This window comes from Centruroides sculpturatus, unplaced genomic scaffold (genome assembly GCF_000671375.1).
Source record: "Centruroides sculpturatus isolate CEXI.00-Female unplaced genomic scaffold, Cexi_2.0 scaffold1978, whole genome shotgun sequence".
In the NCBI taxonomy this organism is placed as follows: domain Eukaryota; kingdom Metazoa; phylum Arthropoda; class Arachnida; order Scorpiones; family Buthidae; genus Centruroides; species Centruroides sculpturatus.
In genome coordinates this window covers 66,472-84,624 of record NW_019386198.1, presented here as the reverse complement: position 1 = coordinate 84,624, position 18,153 = coordinate 66,472, and the positions used below count along the sequence as shown (strand labels likewise).

At 33.3% G+C, this 18,153-nt stretch overlaps 1 protein-coding gene and 1 long non-coding RNA gene across 2 annotated transcripts in view; both read right to left on the bottom strand.

Moving 5' to 3' along the window:
* Nucleotides 1–3,327: 3,327 nt before the first annotated feature.
* Nucleotides 3,328–18,153, bottom strand: part of LOC111614042 (membrane-bound transcription factor site-1 protease-like) — a 54,696-nt gene continuing 39,870 nt past the window's right edge. Inside the window, exons 16-28 of the mRNA XM_023355421.1 lie at nucleotides 17,074–17,121; nucleotides 15,418–15,600; nucleotides 14,644–14,745; nucleotides 13,238–13,241; nucleotides 11,929–12,085; nucleotides 11,698–11,778; nucleotides 11,080–11,123; nucleotides 10,922–10,999; nucleotides 9,573–9,716; nucleotides 5,879–6,001; nucleotides 5,142–5,268; nucleotides 4,470–4,587; nucleotides 3,328–4,103 (exon numbers count right to left, since the gene is read on the bottom strand). Coding sequence (XP_023211189.1) covers nucleotides 3,618–4,103; nucleotides 4,470–4,587; nucleotides 5,142–5,268; nucleotides 5,879–6,001; nucleotides 9,573–9,716; nucleotides 10,922–10,999; nucleotides 11,080–11,123; nucleotides 11,698–11,778; nucleotides 11,929–12,085; nucleotides 13,238–13,241; nucleotides 14,644–14,745; nucleotides 15,418–15,600; nucleotides 17,074–17,121 — 1,695 coding nt within the window. The 3' untranslated portion in view covers nucleotides 3,328–3,617. The remainder of the gene's footprint in view (nucleotides 4,104–4,469; nucleotides 4,588–5,141; nucleotides 5,269–5,878; nucleotides 6,002–9,572; nucleotides 9,717–10,921; nucleotides 11,000–11,079; nucleotides 11,124–11,697; nucleotides 11,779–11,928; nucleotides 12,086–13,237; nucleotides 13,242–14,643; nucleotides 14,746–15,417; nucleotides 15,601–17,073; nucleotides 17,122–18,153) is intronic.
* Nucleotides 13,559–14,383, bottom strand: LOC111614048. The gene is made up of 2 exons (XR_002754868.1): nucleotides 14,310–14,383; nucleotides 13,559–14,234 (listed from the first exon to the last, which is right to left on the bottom strand). It is a non-coding gene; the product is annotated as an uncharacterized LOC111614048 (long non-coding RNA).

Here is an 18,153-nt window from a genome sequence, read left to right as displayed (position 1 = left end):
TTGATAATTCCGTTTTATATGAATTCCATGTTGTACGAGTCACTTAGATTTTACAAATATGTGAGCCGTTCACAGCCCGGCACACGTATTTGTAAAATCTAAGTGACTCGTACAACATGGAATTCATATAAAACGGAATTATCAAACAGTGTTATAGGGGGGTCGACTGTATACAAGTAATTTTAAGGTAGAAAATGACAACTAATAATAATCCTAAATTATAAATTAAAAAACAAAAACAATAAAGAGAAATCCTGCAACGATTTGCGAGACTTTCCCGGTTGTTATGAAATTTTATTTAAAAAAATAACTTTTATATTATTATTATTAATAATAATAATAAATGAAATTGTGTGCGGCGCCACCTGTTACGAGATTTTGTTATAATAATTTCTTCATTAAGTCCGACCCCACTCGAGATAAGACTATTTAAACTGGCACTTTATTATTATATTATTATTATTGTAAAGTAAACAGATGCAACAAAATGTCGTCATTAAAATGTATTATCACGTAATTGTTAAATTTATTTTGAAACAAGAGACAATGGACGGTACGAAGATCGCCTTAACTGTCCTTTTACCACTGCTTATCACAGCAAATATACTACGGGTGATTAAAAACGACTGCATGAAAATCACAGGATTTCGTGCCTGCTTCGAGCATAAAATGTACTCTTGTGTGTATAAATCTTGCTCGAAAGTAACGAATGTCAAAAATGGCACAAATTTAGTACGTGCTATCTTCTGGAAGAAACGATCAAATCGCTGTAAATGGGCATTCCCATTCACAGGACCATGACGATCTTACGACAGTTGAAACCATCTCCTCTTCTAGAACTCTTCCTGAAAGCTGAGTTACTGGAACCAAGAAATCGTTCCACATAAATTTGGTATCGACGTCTTCGCACTATTATATTTAAATCATCGCAATTTGTTATTGAATGCGAATATTTTCGCCTTTTTTATTGACGACTTACATCGTTTTCACGTATATCATCTTACCACTATTTATTGTGTAACCATTTTTCAAAATTTTTTACAAAATGGCAAAGATAAAATTACTCAATGTTGAATATACAGCGTCGGTGGGATTTTAATATCTCGTGTTAGGATAAATATTGAGAAATTTGGCACGGTAGCTTGTGTGTTATTAAGGGGAATTGGGTGCCACGCTGCTTCTCGAGTAGAGTCGGACTTGGATTTGCGATTGTTTTATGAATCTTGTCGCTGCCCTCAAAATTAGGCTTTTATGGTTAATAATAGGAAAAAGTCTTATAACATAACCATATACAATTTTATTACGATTAATAATATAAAAGTTATTTTGAGAATAAAATTTCATAACAGCCGGTAAAGTTAAGCAAATCGTTGCTGGATTTTTTTGTGATTTTTCAATATAAAATTTGGCAATATATTTAGCACACTGTCGAACAGCTCTTGAACATGAAAATTTGAGAGATAAATGTGAAATTTACTTGCTAATAAATAAAATACCATGGTATAAAGATAAAAATCGTAAATTTCCTACAAGAGTAAGGAGTAACATAACTTTAAAATATGTTAGAAAATTTGATAATTCGACGATTATACTTTATTTAATTTTAAAAAATAAGCAAGTATCTAAGCGTGGGACATATTGACACTAGAATATACGTATACACTGTAGGGGATGATCGTCTAATTCGTGAACAGGAGAGAAAACCTAAGTTAAATGTCATCTTCGGAATCTTCTGTCCAATTGACGTTCTCAAAATACTCTCCCTCGAACCTCTCAATTCTTGCCAGCGTCGTACCAACGTATTAAAAGCGTGTTGTAAGCCATTTTTCGACAATATGGGAAGTGTTATCGTTGTGATTGTGCTGTTTTCCTTTCAACGTTCTTTTCAAATACTGAGAGAAAAAAATCGTGAAGTCCTAGTATGGTGAATATTGCAGAATTTCGGCAGTGATCGCTGGTTGCACAATGTTAGCCACAATGGCAACACTTCGCACAGTCGAAGAATAGCTTACAAGACGCTTTTAATGCATGCTGGAAAAAATGTGGAGTTGAAGGAAAGTATTTTGAGGAAAACAAAAACGCCCTGAAGATACCGAAGATGAAATTTAGGGACAACTTTCCTGTGTACGAATTAAAAGCTCACCCCTCGTACGTGTACTTTTATAGAATCCTGGATACGTAGAGTTCCTTTATACAGATTTGCAGTTTGCACAGCTTTCCATATAGTGAAGAAAATTGTCTGATCAAATTAATAACGTTGTATTAGTTACTCGAATCTTACAGTAACACTCCAACCTAATACTTAACACTGCACGTTATGCAAATTACGTTTCAGATTATCAAGTCACTAGCAAACAAGCGAGTAGAAGCTTAGTGATTTTGTACTAGATAATAAGTGTAACTTAACTATTTTTCCAGAACAGGAAGACGAATAATTGGGTATTCTTTCTTTGACCACAGTATTAAGTGTCTGACAGGAAGTTGCAAAATTTCATTAGAACAACTGCATACAGTAAGCAGGTATTTGAATACATACCATGAAACCAGCACTGTACTCGAACCAGGACAGCCTTGTACTTTGTAAACATCTAGATTGGACTTTAAACGGGTCATTTTTGGTACATTCAAGCCGCTTAGCAAAAAATGCGTGCTGGCGAAATACGGACGATAAATGCATACATAAAAAGTCATCGAATTCATTTTAATCTGGTCAAATATTATATTTTACAACCTTTTTGCGATGTCGATCGATTCTGCAAGATGTCATTTCATAACTAGGAACACCGTATTGAGTTTTTGAATTTTATAAACTTCGTAATTAGTATATATCTTTCGCTCCATCTAACTCGAGTGCTGGCACGTGTTTAAATGTATATATCAGAGCGGCTTGTGCGTGTGCCATCACAAGAAAATGGCTGCCGGCCACAGGAGACGGCAATCCTTACACTTGGAGGCAAGAAAAAGATCCTTCGCCTGCTGAACACGAACAGGCGATCATTACATTCGACTGCTTTGTTCGTTTTCTGGCGCCCATTTTCCATTAGGTACAGTACACCCAATCTGCCAGGAAGCACGGGCATTGTCGCTCTGACGGCACCGTATCTCGAAAACAAACTCGTGGACCGCCATTTTCTATTATATTTTTGGATTCCCCGTGGCAATTAATGGAAAACGGCAAAGTTTGATCGGAATCGATCGATCAAATTTTCAGAACGAAGGCAATTCTGTAAGCAACGTACAAGAGAGACTTCAGTTAACGCTCCGCCTCAATAAACGGGAACGTAATTCAAAATATACGAAAATTATCAGAGAATTTTAATGACGAACGAGATTTGGAAAGATTTATTAACGATTTTCTGTACAAATTGGCAGTTAATTGCATTTGGAGAATGTAGAAATCTACAATAAATAAATGCGACCTTGATGTTAACCGAGTTTTACGATGGTTACTTAGCACTTTTTTCTTTAAATTACGAGTTATTTAAAAATGTTAAAAATAACACGTAAGAAAATATTTTTAGTCCGTTAAGTAGCCGTTACGAACGGCAACAAACTTGCAAAAAAAAAAAACGGACGAACCAGAGATTCGCCTGCAATCGCGAACCTTGTAACCATATTTACAACTCGTCGCGCATTGAGCGCGACGTCGATTCGGGATTCACGATTTGCACGTTAACTTCCACGTTCACGTGAAATTCGTTGGGATTATCGAACCTTCGATCCTCGCTTTCTGCGTCGTTAAAGCTCGAATCCTCTACTTTGCCAGCATGGAAGTATGAACCATCTTCCGGTTCGTGCCCACGACGAGTGCCAACGATATCTGGCGATTCCTCGGAATTGACGTGCGTGTCTGTACGTAAAATGGTCGAGCGTTCGTTAACGATAGTACGATGAACTTCGATACGAGTGAACTTGGCCAAGAAATTAACGTCTTCGCCGATTTGCTGGCCATCTAAATCGTCGTTTTCCCAATGGACAAAGGGATTATCTAAGTTTTCCTCCTGCACGCTCCCGCGGTTTCTTCTAAAAGTCATCGGTTCGTCCCCCCGAGGATACCTTTCGTCATTCTTCACGTCCCGACTCTCGTCTCGTATAATTGGAACCTGCGTGAATACGGAGCTGTAATCATAGCGCACAAAACCTGTTTTTTTTTTTTTTTGTTATTAAAACCCATCACCGCATCAATTAATCTCGTTCATAGAACTTATCGTAACGGCAGTAAATTTAAATTATATTTAGAGAGACGGGGGAAGTTATTTTGCAGGGCGTCCATTTTGTACTTTTTATCTAACACCTCACACAACTGGTATTCTGGCCGACGTCTGAATGGCCCTGCGCAGACGTTTCCGCCTGCGGGGACGTCGTCGCAGATGAAGCCATTGGAAGAGCAGCAATAGTCCCACGGCTAACATTCCTACGAGAGCTAGTAAATTCAAAAGATGGAAACGATCCGCGGAATGGGTGCTCACGGTTTGGGTGTTGTCCCACGGGAACTTGGCCAACATCGGATCCACGGGACCTCCGGGCTTGAAAGGCAGAGGGACGTCCAATCCCACAGAAAGCAGCTTTTGAGCTTTGTACAAAGAACTGTAAAGTAAATTCCTGTTTATTATTTACTTAAGCAATTCGTATGCAAAATATCCAGTTAAAATAATATTTATTACTGTAAAAACAATTAAAGTTTAACACTAAAAGACGTCTACTGTGGTATGAAACTCCCCATCCGATCTCTGCGGCCATTGCGCTCCGGTGGCTACAGAATACCGTAAATAATTCACCCTTGCTGTGGGCATCCGCACACAGGTTAAACAGGAAGGTGGCATTATAATTGTATAAGTTATTGATGTATGAAATCTTACACCCTTGACCATGGAGCACTGTATTCTATAATTTACTTGAAGAAAAAAACACCCCAAAAATTAAATAAAAATTTATTGATGTAATTGTTTGTCTTCAAGTTCTGTCCCCATTGGAAATTTTAATGCAGATGCCCATGGTCCTTGCCTATTTTTAATTTAATGTAATATAGTGTTACTCCTCTAATAAATCTTTTAAATAGCAAAAGAATAGCATGTAAAATAAACTCTTGTAATTGTGATACCTACTTACAAAGATAAAAATAAAATTTTATTATGACATACCTTGGTGCAGATTTATTGAGTGGATAGGGAGTGGCCCACTTTAACCTTATGCAAGTAGGCAGAGGACGAGTCTGACCCGTTCCCATGTGATCTTCTAAGACCTTGGAATATCGATACAGGTGATTACCTAAATTTAAGAAAGTTATGTGTAATTTTACTGTGATCGTAAAAACTTTCATAATTTAAATGTTAATAAATAACTAAATTCATCTATTCAAAAACACAATTCTCTAATTTTTTCTTGCACAGCTCTCTAATTTCTATTGGTATATCACTGATCTCAATTATACAAATTAGGCCCTTCAGAAGGGAGTAATTAGTTCATGAAAGAATGATAAAATGAAATCAGGGCCCAAACTACCCACGGGACTTATGAAAATCCTACTGGATTCACAGCACTTTCATGGATCCTAAATCTTCACAATAGTAAAAGAATTCTGCTATTATATAAACCATTATACGGTAATCAAATTGTTAGTGGGCTGCAATTTTTTTAAAATTGCAGACCTATAAATTCCCACTGTCGTCTGTCTTTCCTTAATCTTAGATAAATGAAAGTCAAGACCAGATATGTAAAACTTAGGGGCAGGAGGCCCCAACTTAACTGTAATTCTACCTCTATATTAATGTGTCACTCTTAAAAATTCTTTGATTCTTTCTTTTACGAACATAAAAAATATAGAATAAATCTCGGTTAAGCTATTTGCGTACATCATAAATAATTAAAAATGTATTACCATCCATTCGCTGAGGCAGTTCTTTGAATGATAAAATGTTCTCGGATTTCAAGTCCTTAAACATGGGCGACATGTGATTGGTAGTGGCATATTGCATCAATGCTTCGAGCAGCCAAAAACATTCTATGAACAAACAGAATATTTTTATTTCATTAATATGCAAAGTAATAAAATTCTGTTAAACTATTGATAAATATTGAAAAACAATCAATCAAATATTAAACTATTACGGAAGCCGTAACAAGTAGTGTTGTTACATCCTCCATAAAAATGAATAATTCGAAAATGTTGATAAAATTTTATAAAAATTGCTGAAAATACAGGAGCATCCCTTACGAACAATTTGACCGTAGATCTAAAGCTTAAATTTTGTGCATATTTTGAATTTCTCTTGCTGGTCATGAGGTGGTGTTCAAGTCGGTTTTTACCCAGTAATAAACGAAGCGTGCAATGCCGTAACGTTGTAAATGCCATTTTTCTCTATACACATTTTATTGAAGAATTGTATTCTAAATGCATCTGGCACAAAAAACAAATATTCTGATGATATTGGCACTGTAAGTGGTTGTATTTTGAAGATGAATTTATGTAAAGATTTAATGTTTAAAGTGCCAGAGTGCAAGCCACGACACTTTTGGTGCTTAAAACATTATGGCTTATATTTACATCATTTTGATATTCCAGAGAATTTGTAACCTAGTGAGTTTTTTACTATTTTATTGTAAAATTGAAATGAATTCATTCATTAGAAAAAGTGTTTTTTTTTTTTTACCTCTCCTGAGAAGTTTGTTTTTTGGCGTTTACAACATTATGGCATAATAAATTTTTATTAAATAATTTATGTGGTTTTATTTCTGTCACGTATTGTCATTTTTATGCGCATTCCGACATTCTGCCGCCGCTGGTGAGGCAGCATCAAAGTTGGTAACGTTGGAGTAATGGCATTTGTCACTGTTGTTGGCAATTTTTATAAAATTTTACAATTAATGCTTCAAAAACGCATCTAAAACATAATAGTAAATATAGCAGTGGAGATAAATGCAAGAAATGTGGCTCCATTACCATGGAAATTAAACACAACATTATAAAACTAAGTATGTTAGGTGAAGAAAATTGTTTGAAACACCTGCTACTAAGCAGTTGCAAGCAGATATATGAGCATTATATATTCTATTAAGTATGTTGAAGGGTCGAACACCAACAATATATGGTTATTCTGTGTACAAATGTACTTTCTAGGTTAATTTTCAACTTATAATAAAAACCTTGGAAACCTAAACTGTTCGGTAAGTAGGGGAGTGCCTGTATAGTTGTCTACTAAATTTAATAAATAAATAAGAAAAACTTAAAATGTTATATTCTTCTGGTGCTCTAAGGAATCTAAAATTGATTTTTCATTCAAACTCTTTCCACTTTGGCAATACAAAAGCTTTTACATGCCCGTCACAAATTTGATTGGGACACATGGGTAACCAGATAGCATTAGATTATATATATCTTACTCAAACTGTCCATAAAATTTCCTAAATTTGACCTCCAGTTCTATGGAGCAAACTAATTCCTTTATCATCTTAGTAATCCGCCCATAAATCTCAGGTAAAAATGGTAAAATTTATTTAATTATTTTAAATTGTAGCCAATAAAACTATTGGTTTTCTTCATCGTTTACAAGACTAAAAACTATTTTGTGTGCCGTAATCACGTTACGATGGTGATTTGTGACGACAACAAAATTTATGATAAGTTGTAAATGAGTTTTAATAATTATTTACTGTCTATTGATTAGTTTCACAGCTATTATATTTTTTACTCTCATAGTTAATTACAAAGTTTTCTATAATAAATAATCAAACTGTAATGTTTATATTAATTTTGAAATTATATGTGCAGCCATAACCAATATCTGAACTCTCTAAATTTAAGTTTCTGCTACAACAAATGATATTCTTTACTACCCATCATGATTTACAAATCTAATAATCTTGGTACTAGAAAAAATCTTTACTTTCCAATATCAAAATTCCTGGTATTCAAATCATTTTCAAGAACACATTATTCAGATAACATATTAAGGCTATATTTTAATTAGTGTAACAGTGTCCAAAATTATAGCAACAAACACAAAATACGCATAAAATCAATATCATGAAACTTGAGTACTGAAAATTGCATCATACATAAATCAGCAAAGTATCATCTTATTTTGAAATCCAGAAATTTAATGCAGTTGTCGGAAAAAAATGTAAACAACTTCGATAGAAAAAACGCTCCCTGTGAGAATTAGATCGGATAACAATTTGATGGGAAAGTTTATGATAACAATTAGATGGGAAAGTTGACACACAGGTGTCAAGAATGCACCATTATTGTCAACATTTGACGATCATGTGACTCCTTTCCCACAACAATCGAATAAAAGCTCAAGCCTCCGGAAGCTCAGGGTGATTCAAAGGAAGTTATACTTGTCAATGCATGCATCTCGTCTCCCGGATCTCCATAGAACGGACTCGAACAGACAAAAGGAGAAGATATCGGTAGAAGACAGACCATAGCTTCGAACTTCCATACTTGTTGCCATACTACAGTTCTACGCCAGACTACGATTCCTACGAACCATTCAACGCATACCAATCATTTCCTAATAGAGGTATTTATATTAGAGCATTGTGAACTCTCTCTCACTCCAAGAATAGGTTTAGCAGCTAATAGCTGCCCCTTTGTATATTTATCTCATATTTAATCGCATTTAATCAACTTTGTTAACCTTAGATTTTAATAAATGCTTTGTTTATTTGTTAAATCTGTCTCCTGTCTTTGAAAGGACGCCTGCTGACTTGCTCACTTCCCTTGCCACTCGATAAAAAGCCATCCGAAACGACAGCGTGAGCGGTCCTTGCAGACTGTTGCCAAGTAAGTGGTCAGAAGGGATTAAACCCTTAGCCCACGGTATCTCACATTATCGTGCAAATGAGGCACAGTAGCAGTACACCCATGAAACAAAATGTAATGCACTAAATATACAGTGAAATTCTTTGCTAGGACCAATAACAGCAAGGAAGTGTTCCTTATATATCAGCCATACATCAGAGAATGAATCAAGAATGGAGAGAATTTGACAAGCTGCTAGTCATATGTAAAATGTAGTAATAAAAACTAAGAAATAGAGAAAGATTTCAGATTTCATATGAGTAGTTGTTAACTGTTCTCTACATTGTAATTTGGATGATACATTGTGATAGAGAGACATTACCTTTTCTGTTTTTGCCATGTACTGTACATTTGTGTATGTTGTTTTAATTCTGGACACAACTTTATTCCTTTTATATTTATTTTAGCACTGTATTTAACAAAAAAGTGACTGAAGTAAATGAATACGCCACTATAATGACAATAATTATGAGTAAAACATGGCTGACTTATTGACAAAAAAGGAGCAATTTAGTTAAACTATTGTTGGCCTATACTATTAAACTACACATTAAGTAAATCAATAAACATTACATTGGAGGATTGATCTTCATTAATCTTTAAAAACAATAATATTCTATTTTCTGATAGATAAGTTATCTACAATCTAAAAATCATGAATCAAATATCTTTAGTATTGAATTCATGATGTCTGGAATGCAAAATTCAATAAAATATAATAATAGAGGAAATAAAATTTAAACATACAACAACACAGAATTCTTACCTTTTTGCATATGAGCAGTATCTAAACAATTGGAGTCTCCATATATAGCAATTCTTCCTGCAGTTTCAATTGGTTTGGCTTGATATAATCCTAATATGGCCACGCCGTCCACTTTCTCGGCTTGTCCTTTAAGTACTTCGATACCTGAAGAGAGGGTTTCAAACTATTTTAGCTATTATATTATATTCAGCTTAAAATATAATACATTAAGCATAGAAGATAATGCATTTGTTAAGGAAGCTCCTAAAACATAAAAACAATGCAATTGGCTTAATCTTAGAACAAAAATTCTTTGTAATACTCAAGTGTATATAAACTAATTGACAGCCCATTTCTCTTGTTGACTTTCAATCAAAAGACAGTCTTAACATGATTTAAGAAAAATGGAAATAACTGGAAATAACAAAACAGATGACAAAAGAATGCTCAAATTAATATGATTTATCTATCAGATTAATATATCATATAATCATTGTTAAGAATATCCAGTGTTCCGTCAAGAAATTGCAGATGGTTTATGATATAAAGCAATGAAGACAATCTACCAAGGAGTGTGGCCTTCTGGAAAGACTTCTATGAAGAAATGACCCTTGTTTTATATGGTTTATTATGTGTTTACACGCCGTTCGTGACGCACTTAAGACCCTCAGTAAGACAGGAATACAAACACTTACTCTGAATACTTTATTCAGGGTTCTACTTGGACCGGACGATCACCAGTCGCATACATTAAACAGGGCGGTCCATCTTGCACGTGCCGCTCTCTCTCTGGTGTTGCCAGATCTTTCCGTAACAACCCTTATTCAGGTGTTAAGGTAATTGAAAATCTTTTAAAATAACAACAACACTTCACAATAAATTCAGTCAAACTCTGTTATTATATATCAGTTTATGCAGAGTCTGTGTTAGTTAATGCAAAGTAGATTTGTAGTCCCATGATAAGAATAGGCATTCCAGTGATAAAAAGAGTTCTGTTAACACAAAATATTGGTTATTATGTAATAAGAATGTCGTGCTTTCATGAATTCAGCAATTATATTGTGTCATTTAATGCAAAGTATACTCTTTACATCTTCTTCAAAGTTACATGAACCAGGGGTGTGTTTTTTGAGTTTAGTATTGACCATAATGCTTACATCAATGTTATCGCAGTTGCCACAATGCAGGTGATATGCTATACCAATGACGTTCACTTGAAATTCAAAAATTACACTTTCTCTTATAGTAAAGTTGTTATAGTAACAAATTGCCAATTTTTAAGTCCCTTTAACTTTGTATTAATGAGATTTGATTGTATTATAAATATGAATAAATGTATCATAACATATTAGAATGAAAATCCAACAAACCTTGATTGTTCAGACTTCTCTTTATGACTAATCCATTTTCAGGAAACCTGGCAATTGATGTTCCTGAAGCATAATACACTGAAATATTTAAATATTTTAGTCAATACATTTAGTAACTTTTCTTCGAATTATAAAATATACATTGTAATGGTACGTACTTTCGTGATTTCCTAAAGTGAAATCACCTTCGTAAACTTCATCTCTATTAAAACATACAAAAAAATCAACTAGATAAAGTTTTTCACATTAAATATTAGCAATCTAGATGCTACTAACAAATTTCATTTTTACTTCAGAATTATTTTAACTTTATTAATTATAACTTGCATGCTTGGTTAAAAATATACACAAGGTTATAACCTAGTACATATAGACGTACGTATGACGCGTTTTAAATTATGCAAGGTTGCATTCTAAACATGTTGTTTGTACATTAAATTTCTATAATATAAAAATATTTTGCCATTTAAACTAATAGCAAATGACATAGTTATATTCTGAACATATGAAGAATTAAGAAAAAACAAGAAGCTGGAAATTAAAGAGTCAATTTCAACACATAAAAATAAATGAGTGGTTATACTTAATTTAGTTTAACAGTTTTTGTTTGTAAATACATATCTTATTGTGAGTTATGAATAAAACTTGAATAAGGAAAATTTTATGTTGACTCATCAGTGACCATATGGTTCTTCTTCAAAGCAAATGCGCAAAGTAAATAATTGAATTTCAATACATTCAAAGATATATATTCAGTTGAAAAATTAGAATCTTACCCAAAAGCCATTCCCCAAGGAGCCAATAAATCATTTAATGCTGGTATATTAGCACCACCAGTGTCTGGCATCCACCATTGCCTAAAAAAAATATATACTATATTACTGATATAAATATAGACCAAAAATCCAATCATTTAGATTTACAATTAATTAATCCAAGCTCTAATTATATCAGAAATTATTTCCTCTAACATAATATAATGTTTGAAAATCTTAAAGAAAACTAACCTAGTGTTTTCATCATAAAACTTCACTTTTCTCATGACTGAAACATTGTACCAATCAGCAAATACTATCAATGACAAACCAGAATCAATATCTCTCTTTAACTTTGCTACTTCTTCCGGAAAATATTCTTCTTCGCTATCGACAATAAGCAAGACTCCTAAAAATATAAATTAAATATAGTTAAGAAATAAAATATTTACACTTTTTAAAGAATTAAAAAAATTTTTTATTATTATTTGTTAAATTGCATAATCTTTGGCTTGTGTACAAGTGTCTAAAACATAAGGACAAACACAATTTCTAGTGGCGACGACTAGAAAAACAATGCCCGAATTATTTGGTGACAAGCCTGCCATGACGTCGCAAGTACTGGATTATAGTCTGAAGTGGACAGATCTCTGCCCAGGTATTGGTAAGTAGTTGCGATCCACCTACGTTACTTTTTATTGCTTTAATTTGTAAAACCCTACAAATTGTTGTATATTAACCTGTGTTATATGTCGAGTAACGCAGTTCTCGCCGCATTTGTCTACAGTTCTCTCTACTCGCGTAAAAATGCCAGTTCATCCTTAAGTTATGGACATGTGGGTACTTGAGTAAATAAATTCTCTGTTATTTTATTTTATGAAAACTAAATGAGATAACAACAAATCAGAACCTTCTTCCAGAAACTTACTATAAATACCACAACCGATCTTTTGGCCGAATCACAGCCAGATCTGTTAAAGCTTTTTTTTTGGGGCTGAACTTAATTTTAATATGTTTTGTTAAGGAACATTTATATACAGAAAGTTAAATACAGTATTTTGAAAAGAAGTACAGAATATTACTTATCGGTGTTAAGTTTTTGTTTGCTTTGTTTTCTCTTTTACATTTACAATTACAATAAAAGTAGAATTTAGTGTATGTAAGATTGGAAAATTTATTAAACTCAACTGTAGCCAAATGTGAGGCATAAGTTTTGACTAAAAGTAAAATAAAAATGTGTAAGCAAATAAATTAGTAAATTAGCTGAACTATTTACCATATTTACCATTGATTTTTTTTAATTTTAAATGTTTTCTGCTAAATTCATTCTATAATAATTTAGGAGAAAGATTTTTTTTCTTTAATAACATCTAAATAGCAGACATTTACCGTATTTACTTGGGTATAAGATGATCTCACATATAGGATGAGATGTGACTTTAGAGATCAAATTAAAGAAAATTAGATTTATTAATACAGTTCTAATTTTATTTCGTTTAATCACAAAATACTATCAAATGAACGTATTAAGGCAAGCAATCAAGTTTGCCTTAACACTTACCGTGCTATGACCATAAAATTATGTTTGATGAACGTGAATTACGTGATGAATGGAAAACAAAACCAAAACATTTTATTGCACGTGACCGGAAAAAGTTTACTTTTAAAGATTCAGAATGTGCTAATAATCGTTAAAAATAACAATTTAACTAATCTAAAATAACTATATTTATGATCATTGCTAAGTGACCTGTATTTCATTAATGTTTTTACAAATAACGAGAAACTATTTTTTGCGAACAAATGAGATGCAACGTGGTTTTTAATTGATGGATGTAGGATTAAACCAATAAACAAAAGNGATGTTATTTATATATATATACCTCGCCGGGTGTTACGTTAGCTGGCTGAGTGCCATTGAGGGTCGTGGGCGATGAAGTCGCCCCCAGTCAGTGATGTATTTAACCAAGTAAGGTTATATCTAATCTATTATATATACTTCTGGAAGCGAAGGCTTGCTCGGGGTCCGGGTGGCGTAACTGGTAGCGCACCGCACGGTAAGCGGAGGTTGCGGGTTCGAGCCCCGTCCCGGGCCAGTTCTTTTATTCCAGAAGGTTCTAAATTTAATTTAATTTAATTAATTATATTTATTTAATTATTAATTTAGTTACGAGATGGCGCCTAACGCTTACCTCTTAAGACAAATTGCTTTGGTTCTAATCATTTTAAGTAGCCATATTATAGCCCGTTATTCAGGCGATCGTTTGGAAGTTTTATATGTATACCAATCGGGCTTTATGTTGATGTTATTTATATATATATACCTCGCCGGGTGTTACGTTAGCTGGCTGAGTGCCATTGAGGGTCGTGGGCGATGAAGTCGCCCCCAGTCAGTGATGTATTTAACCAAGTAAGGTTATATCTAATCTATTATATATACTTCTGGAAGCGAAGGCTTGCTCGGGGTCCGGGTGGCGTAACTGGTAGCGCACCGCACGGTAAGCGGAGGTTGCGGGTTCGAGCCCCGTCCCGGGCCAGTTCTTTTATTCCAGAAGGTTCTAAATTTAATTTAATTTAATTAATTATATTTATTTAATTATTAATTTAGTTACGAGATGGCGCCTAACGCTTACCTCTTAAGACAAATTGCTTTGGTTCTAATCATTTTAAGTAGCCATATTATAGCCCGTTATTCAGGCGATCGTTTGGAAGTTTTATATGTAAACTGGTTTTATCAGTTTACAAAATGTTTTATTTATGATGTAGCTTAAAAATATAGTTTTTTTAATTATTTAAAAAGTTTTATAATATATTTTCATACCATTTTCAACAATCTAATGCCTTTTGTATTTATATTCTAATACAAGATATAAACTGTCGAGAATAATGAGAGAAGGAACAAAACTTGTTGGATTTTTGGCAAAACTGATAACTTTTCACATTAATTATTGGTTAAAAAACTCATTATTTGTAAGTAGTTAAATTATTATACCTTCTTGGAGGAGTGGGTATAATTTTTACCCTTACGGGCAGTTTTATTGATGATTGATGCGATTCCACTTCGCCATCCTACAAAATAAAAATGATAAATGAGACAAAAAAATCTTAATGATGCTATTAAATAATATGTTTAAATCCACTATATTCTTGAATTATTAAAATTAAAAGTTTTATTAAATAAAAATAATTTAAAATTCGAAATTATGTACTGGAACCCCTGCATATATCGAATAGTCTGTAAAGAAAACAAACGTTTTTAGTGGACTTAAGCCACCATAATTTATGGCTGCCTTTCTAACATTCAGATTCATTTGTCTTCTTTACAAACTATTCAATGTAAGCTCGAGTTTGAATACATAATTTTGGTTTACAGTTTATCCAGTTATAATTATGGCATTAAACGTGAAAGTAATTTATCTTATTAATTCACAATATGCTAATATATTCATAGGTTGCCTAGTGGCACATTACTTCTTGCCACCTACATTTGGTCAGCCATGCCATTGGAAAACAAAATCAACAAGGCAAATTCCTGATTTTCAAATATTAACAAAAATTCCTAGTGTTTTTCTTCATTTTCCTCAACATTCTAGATGCTTAGGGACCACAAATTTAATAATATACTTGGAGTTTAATTTTTAAAAATAAATTTATGGACAAAAAGACATATTATGAATGTAGTAAAATCACAACTTTTTAAGAAAACAATAGTCAAAATACTATTTTTAAAATTTTTCTTACCTGAGGTGGCGATTCTACCGTTAACGATATATGACCTTGAGCAATACCTTCCCAGTGAATGGCCGATTCCACCGCCGAAAGATGTACCGCCAAATACCCGGACCAAGGCCATAACACTTCCGAGTAACTAAATGCAATTTTTAAATAGTGTCCGAACTGAGGCGTGTAAGGATGCCATAATGGCTGCAAACATATAATTTCAGATTTTACAATAAAAAATAATGTATTAAGTAAATATTTTTTAGTAAATTTTAATTATCCATAAATGTTTTAGTAGTATTTAATTATTTGGAATAATCAGATTTGTAAATTAAAAATCCGACAAGGGATCTTGCTCGACTTTCCTGGCACCCAAACAGCAGATAAAGGAGTCTGTTACGAAGTTTAACTGCATTTATTTGTTAAATATGTTCAATATACGAGGTCTGTTCAAAAAGTTCCCAAACTTTATTTATTACAAAAAAAAAAACATACTTCACTTACAATTTATTGGTCAGAGTCCCCTTCAAAGTAGTCTCCTCCCCAACATATACACTTATCCCAATGGTGTTTCCACTTTTTGAAACAGTCCTGGAACGCTTCTTCTGGAATGCTCATAAGTTCCTCCATCAAATTTTTCTCTATCTCTGGAATGGTGGCAAATCTTTTTCCTTTCAGAGGGTTTTTTAGTTTGGGGAACAGGAAAAAGTCACATGGGACCCAGTCAGGTAAGTAGGATGGGTGGGGAAGCACAGTGGTCTTGTTTTTGGCCAAAAACTCACGAGATCTGAGGGATAAATAAGCCAGCGCATTGTCGTGGTGAAAAAACCATTTGCCGACAGCCTGAACTTTGGAAGAGTGCTCCAAAGTTCAGGACGTTTTTGCCTGATTCTGTCTCTGTCATCAGTCGACACTGATGGTTGTCCAGAATGCTCATTGTCTTCCACTGATTGCCGTCCCTTTTTGAGCTGGGTAAACCATTCATAACACGCGGTACATTTTATAGCATCCTCACCATAAGTCTTGGTAATCTACTCAAAAGTTTCCATAAAGGATTTCCCAAGTTTCACACAGAATTTCACAGAACAACACTGCTCCTTCAAAGAGCTCATTTCCATGGATCCGATTTTTTGCCAAACCCAACAAACACCCCTTCACATAAACGGTCATAACTAATTACCAAAACAAGATATCAACAAACGGGTTGAAGGAGGTTACTCGGGAGGTTTTTGCGGACACAATGCCTCCAAGTGGATTAAAAAATAACCAACTGGAGGTGTGCTGTTCAAAAAGTTTCCGAACTTTTTGAATGGGCCTCATAAATGACTGTTAAATCTTAACAACTTACAATGTAACAAAGTTATTTACATTGAAACTATTTAACAACTGTTCACGAAACACATAAATGTTCGTAACTTTTAATTCTAATTTCAATTCAAACTGCTTTTCTAGGAGTAAAAGTGTGGTTTATTTGTATATGGAAATGCAAAACACAGGCAATCTGTCAAGGGGGGATGCATGCCTCTTGATAGGATTTTCTATGGGAAACTGTTCGTATTTAGGTATTATTTTTTATTTAAAAGTTCTTAATTTGTTTCAAAATTTAAATTATCATTAAAATAATCTACATTTCAATGAAAGACCTTAATAAAGTAAGGATAAAATAAAACATTTTACCTTTCCAATTATTTTTCCTGATACTCCCATTCCATTTAAAATAGTTACCTGTAAAAATAGAATAAATGTATAATCTAAAGTTAACAGTTCTCTATGTTAAACATCATTAAAACTATGGTATTCTTTTTTTTAAAAAATTTATTTTATACAGTTAAATATACACATTATCCTATTAAAATCATATCTAGATCAGCGTGCATGCTGTACTTGAGGAATCAGCATACATTTAGCCGTCCAGCAACACTGTGTAACCCAATTGACCTCCTCTGTGATATATATAAATACATTTATAGTTATTATACTAACACATACCTGCAATTTGAAGCTTTGCCATTGGTATTTCATGATAATCTCCATATTATTTTATTATTTTTCTTTACAAAATATCGTCATCTAATACATTACTTACAATTAAAATAATTTGAAACAAATTAGCATTAATAAACTTATAAAAATAAACAGATGGACAATTATTTATGTACCGTTTTGTTCTGTAAGCATTGAGTGTCTTCTTTCATTCAAACACTTCATGTCAGTAAGTGAATAAATCGCGTACAAAGCTAAACAATTGCCAGATTAATCGGGATACTTTATCGCTACCGTTAATAATTAAATACTGAACAATGGTTCTAGAGGTAGGTACAAAATTACTCATTATTTAATTATTAATAGTAGTGGTAAAGTAGCTCAAATAATACGGCAATTGCTCGGCTTGTGAATAAATCATTAAAGCTGATGTATGTATTATTATAATACTATTTGTATATATAAGAACATCCCGGTTATTGCAATTAATGCATTCCAAAAATCCTCACCAGTGGCCGACCAGGTAAAATCGCCGAATACTGGTACTAGGTCATGGGTTTGGGGCTAGCCACGGAGCAATTTGCATTTTATTCGCACTAGTAACACCTAAATAAAAGCCAGTTTCCCATAAAAGACCTCCTGGGAGGCATTCCTCTCGGCAGATCACTCGCATTGCACTACCTTAATTGAATAAAACCAAGCCAAACTGTTTCAAAAATTTATGCAGTAATCGAATCTGTATTAATCAAGGATCTATTAAATAGGAAAAATGAT